The sequence below is a fragment of the Corythoichthys intestinalis genome, chromosome 10, assembly GCF_030265065.1.
Source record: "Corythoichthys intestinalis isolate RoL2023-P3 chromosome 10, ASM3026506v1, whole genome shotgun sequence".
NCBI classification, from domain to species: Eukaryota; Metazoa; Chordata; class Actinopteri; order Syngnathiformes; family Syngnathidae; genus Corythoichthys; species Corythoichthys intestinalis.
The window spans coordinates 30,449,310-30,463,565 of NC_080404.1; the positions used below are offsets into that span (position 1 = coordinate 30,449,310).

Here is a 14,256-nt window from a genome sequence, read left to right on the forward strand (position 1 = left end):
TTGTTGAAATATCTCGTCAATTTTTCTTTTCCGTCCACATCTGGGGAGGTTAGCCACAGTGCCATGGGCTTTACACTTATTGATGACACTGCGCACAGTAGACACAGGAACATTCAGGTCCCTGGAGATGGACTTTTAGCCTCGACATTGCCCATGCTTCCTCAATTTTTCTTCTCAAGTCCTCAGACAGTTCTTTGGTCTTTCTTTTCTCCATGCTCAATGTGGTACACACAAGGACACAGGACAGAGGTCGAGTCAACTTTAATCCATTTTAACTGGCTGCAAGTGTGATTTAGTTATTTCCGAAACCTGTTATGTGCCACAGGTAAGTAACGGGTGCTGTTAAGTACACAACTTACAGAAGGATCACTATTTTTCAAAGGGTGCCAATACTTTTGTCCGGTCCATTTTTGGAGTTTTGTGTAAAATGATAATGATTTAATTTTTTTCCATTCTCTTTTGTGTTTTTTCATTGCAACCAAAATAAATGAAGATATTACTAACAAAGCATTTGTAATTGCAATTATTTTCTGGGAGAAATTGAGCATTATCTGACAGAATTGCAGTGGTGCAATACTTTTGGCCGGCAGTGTACTTTTTTCTGTAACTGTATTATAAGGAAAAGTTTGTTCAGCCACTTGGTAGCAACAGATGAAGCATGACTATCAACAATGTCATTCCCCATCTAAATTCTCAGTGGTCACGCATACAGCTGACACGAGAGAAACCTCAGAAACATTAGAGGATGGATTGTTAGATTAAGCTGTACATTGGCCATAGAGTAGGTGCACACCAACATTCGCTTTTAAACAAATCACTCTTTGCCATTTATTGCTGCTGAACATCAATAAAAAGAATATGCATGTCAATAGAAGTGCAGTCTTCATCGTGGCTTTCTGAACTTGCATTTGTAACACTTTCTTACTGTTTATGAGTACTGCTTGAATGCAAGCAATATGGTCGTCCTGTTGTCCACGGAAATGCACCCGTCTTCAAAATAAGAATTTTTTTTTTTTTTTAATAATCACTTAGCTTTTTGAAATTGTCAAGAATGTAGAGAGTCACCTCAGTTGTGGGTGTCGGAGAAGGCGGGCGGGAAGGGGCGGGGGCAAGAGGGAGAATCTTGTGCTTCCTGAAAAGATGGACCAACACAATGTTGCAAACGTTCTGCTCCTCCAGCATCTTGGATCCTGCAGGAACGCTGAATATGGAAGTGACACACATGTATCAAGTGATGTTGCAAAACACTTCCACCTAGTGGACGGGTTCATGCATAAGAGAGTCATCAGTGCACAGGGTGAAAAGTTAAACTGCTTTTAAAAAGAGAAAAAGCTACAGTGATGAATAAATAATAGATATGTATGGCGGAAAACACTTAGGTGACTTCAAGTTCCGCTCTAAGACCTCCAATTTGTCCAAATTTCAAAATTGTCCGATTTGCACGTGTGATACATCATTGGAAAGCTTAAAATCTAAATTTTCTGGGGGGTAGAAAAAAATTGAACAGGAAGACATTTAAAAAAAAATTTTTTTTTAATTAAGCAGCAAAACCCTAACTGGAGGTGAGAGCACGCGAGAGCAGAATTAAAGACGCCATGATTTTAACTAGATATTATCGCGTACTTACCTTGTTTCGATCCAAAAACTCCATATAGCATGTATCATCGAGTGTCAAGACACAGATGAGAATAGCCACAGCTGGATTTTTTCGGGATTTTATGGGTGAAACATGGTTATGAAACAACGGTCGCGATGCAGAAATCACAGACGTCAAGGAGTAATCGAGATTTTCATTTTCATATATTTACCCTTTTAAACGTTTTATTTTTCAATTTTTCTTTGTTTGGATCGATTATTTATCATTTAAAATATTGGGGAAAATGAGACAGTAACAAAAAAATATAATTAAGTGATAGTTATGAGGTAAATATCCGTGTCTTTTTTTATAGACGCCAATTTTTTCATTGTGACGTTATTTGTTTAAAACTTTAAAATATGCGAGTAAATAGTTTTTTTAAGTAGGTTTTTTTGTTTGTTTTTTTTTTTATTAATGAAAGATTAGACATCAATTAATGATTCTAAGCTAAAAATGACAGACATTTTGAATAAATATAATTACTTACCTTCTTTTTATGGCTGGGTTGAAACAAAAGCGGTTGCGTGATGTCTGTAAACGGAGGTTTTCAGGGTAAAACGGACAAATTAAAAATAGTTTGGGGACTTAATGCGCCATGAATCTGCTACGGCAGCATACAAACATATTGTTCTATCAGACACAACAGTTCTTTTGGCTTAAAATACAGCAGTCTGTTTTAAAGAGGGGTGCAAGAACAGAAACTGCTTTTTCAGCCTTGTCTGTGTTTTCCGCCATATATAATATAAAGATGAATAAATATCGTGACGTTGCAACAGGTATTGGCTGGCACTGACGACGATAGAGATCACATATATTTGAACTGGAATGGCAGTGAAGGATCATGTCTCAGTGCCGTTGATAGCATTTGGAGCTTTCGAATCCATTTTAACAAGACAGCACCTAATACAAATCATCTTCATGTATAAGATGGCAGCTCAAAGTCTTTAATTATACAAATCCTGAATTCCTTATACCTTCCGATAATGTAGAGAAGAAAATTGCCTAAACACAAAAAAATGAAACTGCTTTCGGGTGCGGACTATTTGTGATGTCATTTATATTCCCACGCACATACACACTGATAGAGTTGTTGCATAGTTGATAGTCACATGTGATATTGGATTTTAATAATGTAACAAGGAAGGGTGGGCTATATGAGATGCACACATTTGATTGGCTGAAATAGTACAGGTGTTGATAAAATGTCTGCCTACATGTCAGGTTGCCACTTCTGGGAAATGCTGCCTTTTATTGATGTTTTTCTCTGTTATTGCAACTCAGAAAAATGAAATTCAGTGTTTGTTCAATTTATTAATCATGATTCTTTCAGCTTTCTGATGTGCCAGAATTTTCTCCAGTTAAATGCGGAGAAGACCAAGGTGATGATTTTTGGGCCAAAAAAGGGAAGGTCAAAGATCAGCACCCACCTTGGCACTTACAGCTACAAATCAAGTTAGAAACCTTGGCATAATTATTGACTCAGACCCATAATTTGACAGCCATTTAAACTTAATCACTAAATGTGCTTTTTACCAACCAAAAATGTAGCGAGAATTAAGAGGTTTCTGGCTCAACAAGACATGGACAAACTTATGCGTGCATTCATTTTCAGTAGATTGGACTATTGCAACGGTAAGAGTAAGAGTGGGAACCTCTTGGAACCTGACGATACGATACGATTTGCGATACAAAGCTCACGATACCGATGATCTGACGATATGGCGATACAACGATTATCGATACATTGGTCAGGAAACCATTCTAGGATATTTGACAAACAACTAATAGAACAGAAAAACAAGTTTCTTCTGTGAATTAGAATGACTATCACTAGTAGGCCTCCAATCCATTTGAAATGGGAGGGTGGCAGCGTATAAACATTCGTTCATTCACTGCCATCCCTCCCACTTCAAACGGATTGAACGTCGATGGCCGTCAGTAGAAGCCAAAGCCAGGCAATGAGGTAATTTTGTGTCATTTAAGGTCATTTACCTGTTGATTTTCAGTTACTTCTTGTTGATTTTGGGGTATTTTATGAGTCACTTCCTGTTTATTTTGAGTTACAGAACAGGAAGTGACCTGGGAATCACCCAAATGAATAGGCAGTGACTCAAACTCAACAGGAAATGATCTGTAGATGCCCTAAAATGAACAGCAAGTGACCTTTAAATGCCCCGAAAATCAGACCAAATGATGAGAATGCTCTGGTTTTGAATGAACGAACATTCCCAGTCTAAATGGATTGGGCGTCAAGCACCGTCAATGGCAGCCTTAGAGTTAACCGAGACACGGTTATGGTGGAAGATTTTGGTAGCAACTTGATGGTTCCTTTTTTTTTTTTTTTTTTTTAAACATTGACACCTTTTTAAAACGTTATCTCGATTCTTGACAGGTGCATATCGATAACCTTTTGGGATACAAAGTATCCCAATATATCACCATTTCAATATTTTGTTACACCCCTACTATATTAACAGGTCTTAATAAAAAAAAATCAGTCAGGAAGCTGCAGCTAGTACAGAATACTGATGCCAGAGTCCTTACTAGGCATGTGCTGGTATGAGATTCTGACAGTATGATAACATTAAGCCAAAATATCACGGTGTCACGGTATCATGGTATTGTAATTACTAGGCCTGTTGCGATAACAAATTTTAGTGTGCGATAATTTATTTTATAAATTATTGCGATATGTGATATTATTGCACCCCCCAATTAAAAAAAAAATTACAATAACACTGTGAGAATACAGTATATATTAATAGATCATGTACACCCATTTAAACGCAATAAATGTTTACTCTTAAATTCAAAAATACTTTTTAGGAAATCACGACTAAAAACAATAGACCATGCCTCTTTTAAGTAAAAGACAACAATATTACTACTGCACAGAAACACAGAAGAAATGTGTTTTTTTAAGAAAAATAAAATTCCACTAATAATTTAAGCATCTAGGCAAATGAAAACGTTTCCCCTCATAGCTTCTGCAATGGCGTTCCATGTGTAATACAGTGGTACCTCTACATACGAAGTTAATTTGTTCCAGGAGCTTGTTTGTAAGTCGAAATGGTCGTATATCGAGCAGGATTTTCCCATAAGAATACATTATAATTCCAATAATTCGTTCCACAGCCCAAAAACCCACAGTACAGTGGGGAGAACAAGTATTTGATACACTGCCATTTGATACAAGTATCACTGTAGTGTGTACAACCTTAATAAATACTGCTGTTACAATTGCAAATAGCAATTACAAAGAGCAAAACAAATAAAATATGAATAAAAATCAGAATAACAATAATATAATAACAGCAATAATAACAATAATGCAGCACAGTACCTGTAATAATGTAACGAATCGGCTTCTAATGTGGCGGACTTTTTTTTGCTGTACCTGAACGCACCGCGGGGCTGACGGTGAGCAGGAGAGCGCTATTTTACTTTCTGTTTCGATCCTGGCGTCAACAGCAGTGGACACTCGGCGAGTTGATGGAATAAATTATTTGAAACCTGACGAAGCTGGCGATTTCTTAGGCGATGTTACCACAATAAGAACAGTCACCTTAACTTATAAAGACTGGCAAACGGAGGGGGACCGCCGGCCGAGATCGGCATTCTACGACCCAGTTCATGGATGCACACACCATGCTCATATTTTGCTATCATTTACATCTTCATTTCAATGGTAAGCGTCACCTTTTCTATTTTTTTCTCCACCTGCACTAAACTAAAAACAGAAATAAAATGCATTTTGCGTAGTTGGTAACAAGGAAGCCGAACTTTTAACAGCACCCCAGCCGCACGCAGGTGCACGCGAGGCGATAAATCGCAACGGAAAAATTATCACCTTCATTTTTATTTACCGTGCGATAAATGGAATTATTGCATATTGCGACAGGCTTAGTAATTACAGCTGTAAAATGTGTTACTTTGAGATATCTGGGTTAAAAAAAACAAAATAGAAAAACACAGCTTTTTGCATTGAACAGGAGCCTAAACCCACAGCCACAGCTCAACATTCTTACCATCAGAGCAAAAATAATTTAATCATTTTCCATAAAAAGCGCGTGTCTATGACTCGTATCATGTTTACATTATACACACACTCTTTGTAAACACAGACAGTTGCCAGAGAGAGAAAAAAACACCACGTTTTACCACTGCTTGACCCACTAAACACGCTGGAGTTTACTCTCGTAACGGTGACAAACGTTCATGACAGTGTTTACTAACCTTTAATTTTGTATAAATGCGAAATCATATTGGAGGTATTGCCTCCTCGGCAGCCAACCTCCGCAAACATGTTTAACATGTCAGTTGGCCTCTAAGCCGCGGCAGTCTATAAAGTTTTCTGTAGCCCAAGCATTCCCATACCAGCGATTTCATTTTCTTCGATGGAGGAAAAAGTTAAGGAGTTTCACCTCCTCCAGCCATCGTGTAGCACAGCTGACACTGAGCAACAACCGGTGAGGAGGGTTGAGCCTTGCAGCTGCAAGCGAGGGCTTTCTCTTTGCATATGAGACATAAAAATAGCTAATACCTTAGGGACGGTATGACAGAACTTTTTTTTTGCAGTTTTGAAACTGAGACGTTTTCATACCGCGGTATACCTTGAAACCGGTAATCGGCACATGTCTAGTCCTTACAAATACAAGGAAACAGGACCATATTACACCGGTTATGAAATCATTACACTGGCTTCCAGTGAGTCAAAGGATACTATAAAATACTACTGCTCGTCTACAAAACACTTAATGGTCTTGGACAAAAATACATGCTTGATTTTTTGCAACCCTCTGAAGCATCTAGACGCCTAAGGACGTCTGGAACTGGTTTGCTGTACGTTCCAAGAAAAAGGGTGAAGCAGCATTTGGTTACTATGCTCCTCTCCTCTGGAACAAGTTACCTGAAGGTCTGAAGTGTGCTCAAATTGTTAGCTCCTTTAAACCAGGGCTAAAAACACTTTTGTTTACCACAGCATATACATAACAGTCTATATACTGTCAAATCAAATCTCAAGATGTTAGCTTTTTATTCATTTTCTGCTTCATATCTATTTCTGATTATAATAATTATTTTTTATTTAATTCAATTGATGATTTAATGTGATTTTTATGTATAATTTCATTTCCTGTTTCAATTGTCTTTGTTTTACTGTCTTTTGATGTAATGTGATTTTAACGAATCATTTTATCCCTGCTCGTGGATCTTCGTGTGATGAAAATCACTTTGAATTGCCTTGTGTTGGATTGTTCTATACAAATACATTTGCCTTGCCTTGTCTTGCTTGGATGCAGATGATGAAACTTGTCTTTCCCGTTTAACTGGGAGGTCAGGCAGCAGAATAGACATCATATTGTTGTCGAAGTTTTATTGATATGTGCCATATTTTCCAGTTACTTTTGGAACACCACATAACACAGCCTGCCATATATTTCTTGGATAGGTTGGTAAATATTTTAAGTATATGAATGAAAGCACTTTGAGGTGACAAGCAAACCTCACCCAGCAAGGCCAAAGCTGAGATTCAGTAATTCTGAACCTGAGAGCTGTGAGGCAGACATGCCTAACAATACATAGTGCTGCTATTACAGCAACATTATGAACCAATTAGGATTTTACTCCTAGGATTTTACTTACTTGAGGGCTTCTCGTCCGCCAATATTATAAGCCATTAAGTGAGATGGGGAGGGGGTCTCCATGGCAACAAGCCAGCCAAGCATGAAAGTGTCTGAGAAGCTGCTCTTTTGTTAAATGCTTTAACGTGACTAATACTTGAATTCAAATGACTCAAAGAGACGCGCTCGGCTTGAAGTCATCAAAATCGCAAACGTGGTGTGTAAAAATAGAACATTTTCGAGCACTAACCTTTTACTCAGTACTCAGGGTACAGACAAGATGGACAGGGGAGATGTGAAGGAAGGCCAAAAGGTCACAGAGGCTTATGTGACATGCACGTATGGGTGAAAGAGGTTATTTAAAGGTTCTGGTAGCAAATATGTGCCAAAGTGATTGATGTTGAACTGTCACACAAGCTTTCACATAGGCAGCATGGCAACTGTTCCACAAAGGGCCGCAGTGGGTGAAGGTTTTTGTTCAAACCCATCATGAGGACCATCCTTTCACCAATCTGCTTTCTTACAAGTGCAATCGGTTGATTGCAGTCAGGTGCTTCTTGTTTCCGCTGAAACCTAATTGGTTAAACTCTCTGTGCTGAATCAGTTGGAAAAACGACCAGGACCAATGCAGCCCTCGAGGACCGGTTTGCTCACTCCTGGCTTAGATGATCGACTTCCATCAAGGACGTCAAACTATCATTTGCGTTTTCCTGAATTACAACGGACCAGAAGAGACCCCTTTTGCCATTCTCTAAGGCAGGGGTCCCCAACCTATTCCACTAAGGCACACTGTGGGTGCAGGATTTCATTCTTACCAAACAAGATGACAACACTTTTTCCCCAATCTGGTGTTTTACAAGTGCAATCAGTTGATTGCAGTCAGGTGTGGCTTGTTTTAGCAGAAGCCTCATTGGTTCAACTGTCTCTGCTGGATCGGCTGGAACAAAAACCAGGACCCACAGTGTGCCTTGAGGACTGGGTTGAAAACCCCTGCTCTAAGGCTAGTGCAGGTCTTAATGCACAAATTCGATTTTTTTCATGTTTTTCCAACTTAAGGCATTAACTTGACAGTCTGAATGGTACAGATCACATAAAAGTGGACGATTTCAAATCCAATCTAGGTCACTTTCGTATATGGTTAAAATCCAATCTGGGCCACATTTTTCCAGAATGTGGCTGCGGTCTGAACTGTCAAGTCGAAATTCATGCAGCAATTACATCAACAAAGAACGAGCGAGACAGGGCGCGATGGCAGCGATGGAGCTGTGCATTAGTGTTAGCGCCTAGCTTGAACTCGGCTTTTAAGGAAGAGGCGGGCTTGACAACAGTCATAAAGAAACAAAAGAGAGGGAGTGCTAGGGGGGGACAAGGCTGAGAATGCTCTGTTTTCTTTCTGTGCTCCAAATGAGCAATATAATCAAGATTGCTTGCATGGCCGAGAGTCTGGGCAAACTGCCCTTATGTGTGTGCGTCATGCATGAACAGTGCGTGCATGCATTCTATCAATCCATATAAACTTTGAATATAAGACGAAATGGGGATTATTTATTTCTGTTATTTGTGTCCTCATTTTGGATATCAAAATATGATCACCCTAGAATGATGTAGAGCCAGGATGTGTCGTCATTTGTGTTGATGCTTCTGCGCATGCGGGTCAGTTTACTCAGCGCGTGTCGGACTGCAATTTAGTGCGGATGCATATTACAGATGAGGGCTCAATGGAAAAAGGCAGTCTGAATATGCACGCCAAAAACAGATATGAATAAAAATCTGGATTTGTGCATTAAGACCTGAGGGGTGAACCTGTGTCATCCTGGAATTAGGGGACATTTTGGCTTTGAAAGTCTTTAAAAATAGCCTTCACTTTTCGGTTTTTCTGCTACAGATTTATCAATAATAAGTAAAGTTAATAAACTATCAAAAGATGGATTAGTGCATTTTACAGATCAATGGGAAAAAAATGTTGTGTGATTTATTTGACAATGACAATATATGGCATAATCAGAGTCAAGGTATCAAGGTTTCAAATCTGTAACACTTGCCACGTTTACATGGAGCCAAATATTCCAATTACAATCGGAATATTTGTTCAAACCGAATAAACGTGTTCCATATAAACACCTCATTCGGAATGAACAGGCCCAAACCGAATGGAATTTCATTCCGATTCACAGGGGTGGAATATTCCTTTTCCCAAACCGATTAGAAGTAAAATTATATCATGTAAACAGGGAAGCGGAATGGTGTCTGGTTGCGTTCTTTCTGCACATGCTCCGTACTGACGTGGTGACGTCACTTGGTGACGTAAGTAACGTCACTTGCAACATGGCTTCCAAGCACACGCACAGCGCACCCACACAACTTTTTAAATGAACGGCGTGTCATTCTGAAGTTTTGTTTCCACTCGAAAAGTTAAAACAGCAGCTGATCTGACGATCGATCTCAATGTTTTGCAACGTGACGCTTTGTTTTGATTAATCTGCGCATGTCAAACGGCAGTTGTCAAACGTCCTTTCGGAATAAAGGCAGACACATGTAAACGCTGGATCGGAATAGATGAAGTGACATGTAAACAGCTGATGTGAAATTTCCATTTGGAATGATTTGAATCGGTATGAATAAAAGTCAGCATGTAAACGTGGCTACTGTTGGTGTTTTCTCAAGCGTAAAAGATTAGTTTTCTAGCTGTTACTGCAGACCAAGAGAAACAACTTATTTATGTAAAGTAGTAAAGAAAAAAAACTGTCTTATGATCATATGTACTATAACAGGGTTGCATGGGGTAGAGTAAGTTATTAAATCAAGGCTAAGTACACTATGTAATAAAAAATGCAAAAATAGAAGACATTTGCTGTATGTACTAATTTTGGAAAACCGTTTTCATAATGTCAAGTCTTGCATATCACCGCTTTATTCTTCTTCTATCATGACAAAATGTTTATAGTAACAGGGCTGTGTGCATGTTATAAGACTGTTGTTTTCACTGTTTTATTTGAGATTCGATTAAGTCATTGATTGGTGGGGTACTCCAGACTTATTTTGTACCTAAAATATTTTTTTCAAACATTCTTTTCTCTTACTTTTCAAGATTTCGTCTCCGGACAAGTACATTCACTCAGAAAATGCATTTTAATAATTTGTGTCTGGATTATTTAAAATTTAAAGGATGGGATGTAAAATGCTCAATTCTGGAATGACCAAATATCTTTTAAACACTGTGCAGTTCGCCTAGTTTGAATCCACTCAACAAGCAATGCCACTCTCTCTTGCACATGGCATTCTCATCTTATATTTTCTCCCCATGTACGACCTCATAACAAAGCAGTCCACGAGTCTGACAACACATTGGGTGTGAGGGCACCGAGGATGCCTCAATTTTTGAGCTGCATGCAAATGTCAAAAGCACGGAATTGTTATAAAATGGTCCTTCCCTATAACAACTTACTGGAAGAGGCAAGGTCCAAAAATGGTGGCGAGAGAATCCACCGTCATGTGGTTCAACTGGCTACAAGCCGCCACTCTGGATAAGAAGTTGGCAATATACAACAAGATGGTCAGGTTGTCATCCGGGATGCGGCAAAGGTGTTTTTTCAAGGACATGTTCAAGTGGGCATCGTCTGTATTTCCTAGGCAGCAAAAAAAAAAAAAGAATGTTTATTCATTAAACCTTGGAATCTCCTGATTTAAACTCCAGCTAGGGAAACATTCAAATTAAGTTAAATGATATGTGCTAATAGGATGGAAAAATCCCTTTAAATGCTTGTATTTGAACTAAAAATGTGCCCTGCTGAAAGACATGTAAGCCTACCTCGGAAGCACTCTACGAGACTTTTACGTTGGCATTCTGGGATTATGGGATCGGGCAGCTGTTGAAAGAAGAGCTTGAGGAGCGAAGCGACCGTGGACACTTGTTCCTGCTCCATTTTGACACGCTCCCCATGGTCCAGCCGCCACCTCAATTGGTGAATCTTCACCACTGAGCCGCCCATCTGGAAAAGACCATGGCAGTGCATCCCTGTTAATGAACAAAAAAAAAATTCAAGTCACAAATAGTTCCAGCATCAATCACTTTGTTCACGAGAAAAGCAGCAATGGAGATTGAGACAAAAAAATCAGACAGCGAAAACATCACTTACCATGCTTTTCCAAGAACTCCACCATATCTCGTAACACGAGCGGTATTCCATGGATCATCATCCCATTTTTTCTCAGTGTCTGTAGGGAAACGCCAAACACACGCTTGGGCTCCGCCTTAGGTTTTGAGACCCGGACAGAAGATGATGAGTCTCGATTGAAAAGAATATTGAACCATAGCCTTATTGACGAAGACGTTTCATGCTGCAAGTGGGGGAAAAAAAGAACAATTGGTTTGAATCAGGATGTCGAACTTTTTATTTATCCAAGGCATATTCTAAACCAGAGATGTCCGTGCTTTTTTTTCAGGAGACCCCAATCAGAAAAATCAAAGGATGCAAGGGGCAACTTGAAATCCTACCACTTATATTTGTTAAGCACAGGATCAGAATCAGGTAAATCGTCCAATCCATTTTTTCTGCCAGCGATCGTTTGATTACTTAATACCAGCTTCCCAGTTGAAATGGATTTGATACAACAAAATAATCCAGCTGTATAAACTGTATTGCAAATATATATTTATATTTACCCTATTAAAACAAACTTTGCAGAATAAAGAGAAAATGTTCAGCAACACCAAAATAAATCAAGAAAATCCCAACCAAACTCAATTTACCTCATTGTATTTTTTTTTTTTTTTTTATATATATAAGTTTATTTAGGTAAAACAAAATACAGTGGTACCTCTACATACAAAGTTAATTCGTTCGAGGACCCTGTTTGTAAGTCGAAATGGTCGTATGTCGAGCAGGATTTTCCCATATGAATACATTCAAATTCCATTAATTCGTTCCACAGCCCGAAAACCTACACTAAATCCTTAATAAATACTGCTGGTACTATTACAGATGGCAATTACACATAAAAAATAAATAATAAATAAAAATCGGAATAATAATATCGTATAATATCAATAATAATTCCTGTAATAATGTAACGAATCGGGTTCTAATGTGGCGGATGTGTTTTGCTTGCTGTACCTGAACGCACCGCGTGGCTGATGTGACAAGAGTAAGAAAGGTGCGGTAGAGGTTTTACTTTCTTTTTTAATGTTTTGTTGTTGGCGTCAACTGCGGCGGACAGTAGCCGTGTTGTGTTGCACAAGTTCTGAAATAAATGATTAAAAACCTGACAAAACTGGTGATTTCTTTGGCGATGTTACCACAATAATAATTGTCACCTTAATTTATAAAGACTGGCAAACGGAGGTAAGAGGATGCCCGTCGAGATGGTAGACATTCTACGGCTGTATTGTCGAGCCAGTTCACTGATGAGCGCACCACGCTCATATTTTTCTATCATTTCCATCTTCATTCCAATAGTAAGTGTCACCTTTTGTCGTTTTTTTTACCAACTGCACTAATATTCTTGGAACCTGTGTTGATTTCTCTCACAAGAAAATCTGCCGTGCGTCCGTCTTGTGGCAAAACAAAGAAAGTGCGGCGCTGTTATCAATCGTATTTCGAGCTTGTCGTTGGATGTAGTAACAAATGGCGGGTCAGATTTTACGTCGGCTGTCTAAAAGATCGTGTGTCGAAGTGATCGTATGTCAACGTACCACTGTGCTTCTATTTTACAGTTTCCTACATTGATTTCAACATGTTGTCAAGTTATTAAAATCATGGAGCGGTATTGTTTAAGTGACTAGCTCCATCTAGTGTTAAAGCTGAAAAGTGCAAAAAAATGTGGGTTGAACTCATGCTTCTTATGCGGCTATGTTCATGGATATTTTTATAATTTGCGAGGGGCCAACAAAAGCTGGGCAGCGAGCCACAGCTGGCCTGTGGGCTGTAGTATGGACACCCCTGCCTTAGATACTTTCAATAGAGACAGGAGTTAAAAGTAAATGAGAGAAGATTTACTTACTGAGAGTAATGACAGTTTTCCTCCCATGTTGCAGATGGCTGGACTAGAATGTCAATCTATTGACTCCATTCCTCTTTTGAGTCCATTTAGTCTCAGAAAAGGTTACCTAATATAATACTAGTCAAACCTTCGTGTGTCCATTGTTTGTTTCGTGATGAATTATTGAGATTTTTTTCATTGAATTATAGTAATAATACATTATACATATTAGATACAAATATAAGATAATTATATAGACATTATATAAAAAAGCAGCTTAATTTAATATAAGAACTACCTAATTAGGCGAGTTTAGGCTGTAGCTACTCAATTAAAATTACTGGCGGAGGGACATGATGACGTCGCATAAATTGGCTCCGCGTTTTTGTTCCCTCAAATCAAATACACTTCGGGAAACGAATACAAGTTATATTGTGTCTTGACAAAAAGTTCTTGAATTGCACTTTCTTCGTATCACGGATCTGCTTAGCCACCCACTTTCTGCGAGGTTTTGGCCGCTTACAATTTTTTTTTCTCTGTAATTTGTTAATATCCACGTTATCAGTTTGGTAACGCCGACGTTTCGTTTGTAATCGAGGTAACCTACTTCCGTGTATCGTGACATCACAAGCAACGCCCACTTGGTGCGTCATATCATATTTTTGCTAATAAAAAATAGTACAGTATAACACTTCTGTAGTGACTTTTTTAAAACATGCAACTTTTTTTCCACATGCATTCAATTTTGATTTATATTTTTACTCATGAACCCTGTAGAAAGGTAGCAAAAAAATAAAGAGAGGAATGGTCAGCCGCGCGTGCGTACCATTTTACCAAAAAAAACCAAAACGTTTTCTTCTCCTCACAAGAGCAAAATTAATCTCCCCATGGTACCGTATACTTTTAAATACAATTACGAGTTATATTTCCAACATTTACTGTCAAAAAGCGGAGGATGAAAAGGGGGGGCTGGAATTTCCACAGGGAGGATGATTTGTATTACATTTTCAGGGGTGATGC

The 14,256-nt window shown here is 38.6% G+C and overlaps 1 protein-coding gene across 2 annotated transcripts; it reads right to left on the reverse strand.

Annotated features, from left to right (window-relative positions):
• Positions 1-746: 746 nt before the first annotated feature.
• LOC130922702 (protein FAM13A-like) lies at positions 747-13,844 on the reverse strand. 2 transcript variants are annotated; one of them, XM_057847639.1, is made up of 6 exons: positions 13,258-13,844; positions 11,394-11,595; positions 11,066-11,272; positions 10,703-10,883; positions 1,066-1,201; positions 753-990 (listed from the first exon to the last, which is right to left on the reverse strand). In XM_057847639.1, exons 1-6 carry the CDS (start codon positions 13,282-13,284, stop codon positions 922-924), a joined length of 822 nt encoding a protein of 273 aa, XP_057703622.1. In that variant the 5' UTR covers positions 13,285-13,844; the 3' UTR covers positions 753-921. The 2 variants fall into 2 exon arrangements, with proteins under 2 accessions (XP_057703624.1, XP_057703622.1); XM_057847641.1 differs by having other exon boundaries at positions 747-1,201.
• Between the last annotated feature and the right edge of the window lie 412 nt (positions 13,845-14,256).

What these genes read in the sequence shown, in the direction of transcription:
- LOC130922702 (XM_057847639.1), bottom strand. Translation starts at nt 13,284, where the DNA reads ATGGGAGGAAAACTGTCATTACTCTCA. An exon ending in TCTCGTAGAGTGCTTCCGAG is followed by an intron (nt 10,884 to 11,065) that starts GTAGGCTTACAT and finishes TTTGCTGCCTAG; the next exon opens with GAAATACAGACGATGCCCAC. An exon ending in CTCCGACACCCACAACTGAG is followed by an intron (nt 991 to 1,065) that starts GTGACTCTCTAC and finishes CTTATTTTGAAG; the next exon opens with ACGGGTGCATTTCCGTGGAC.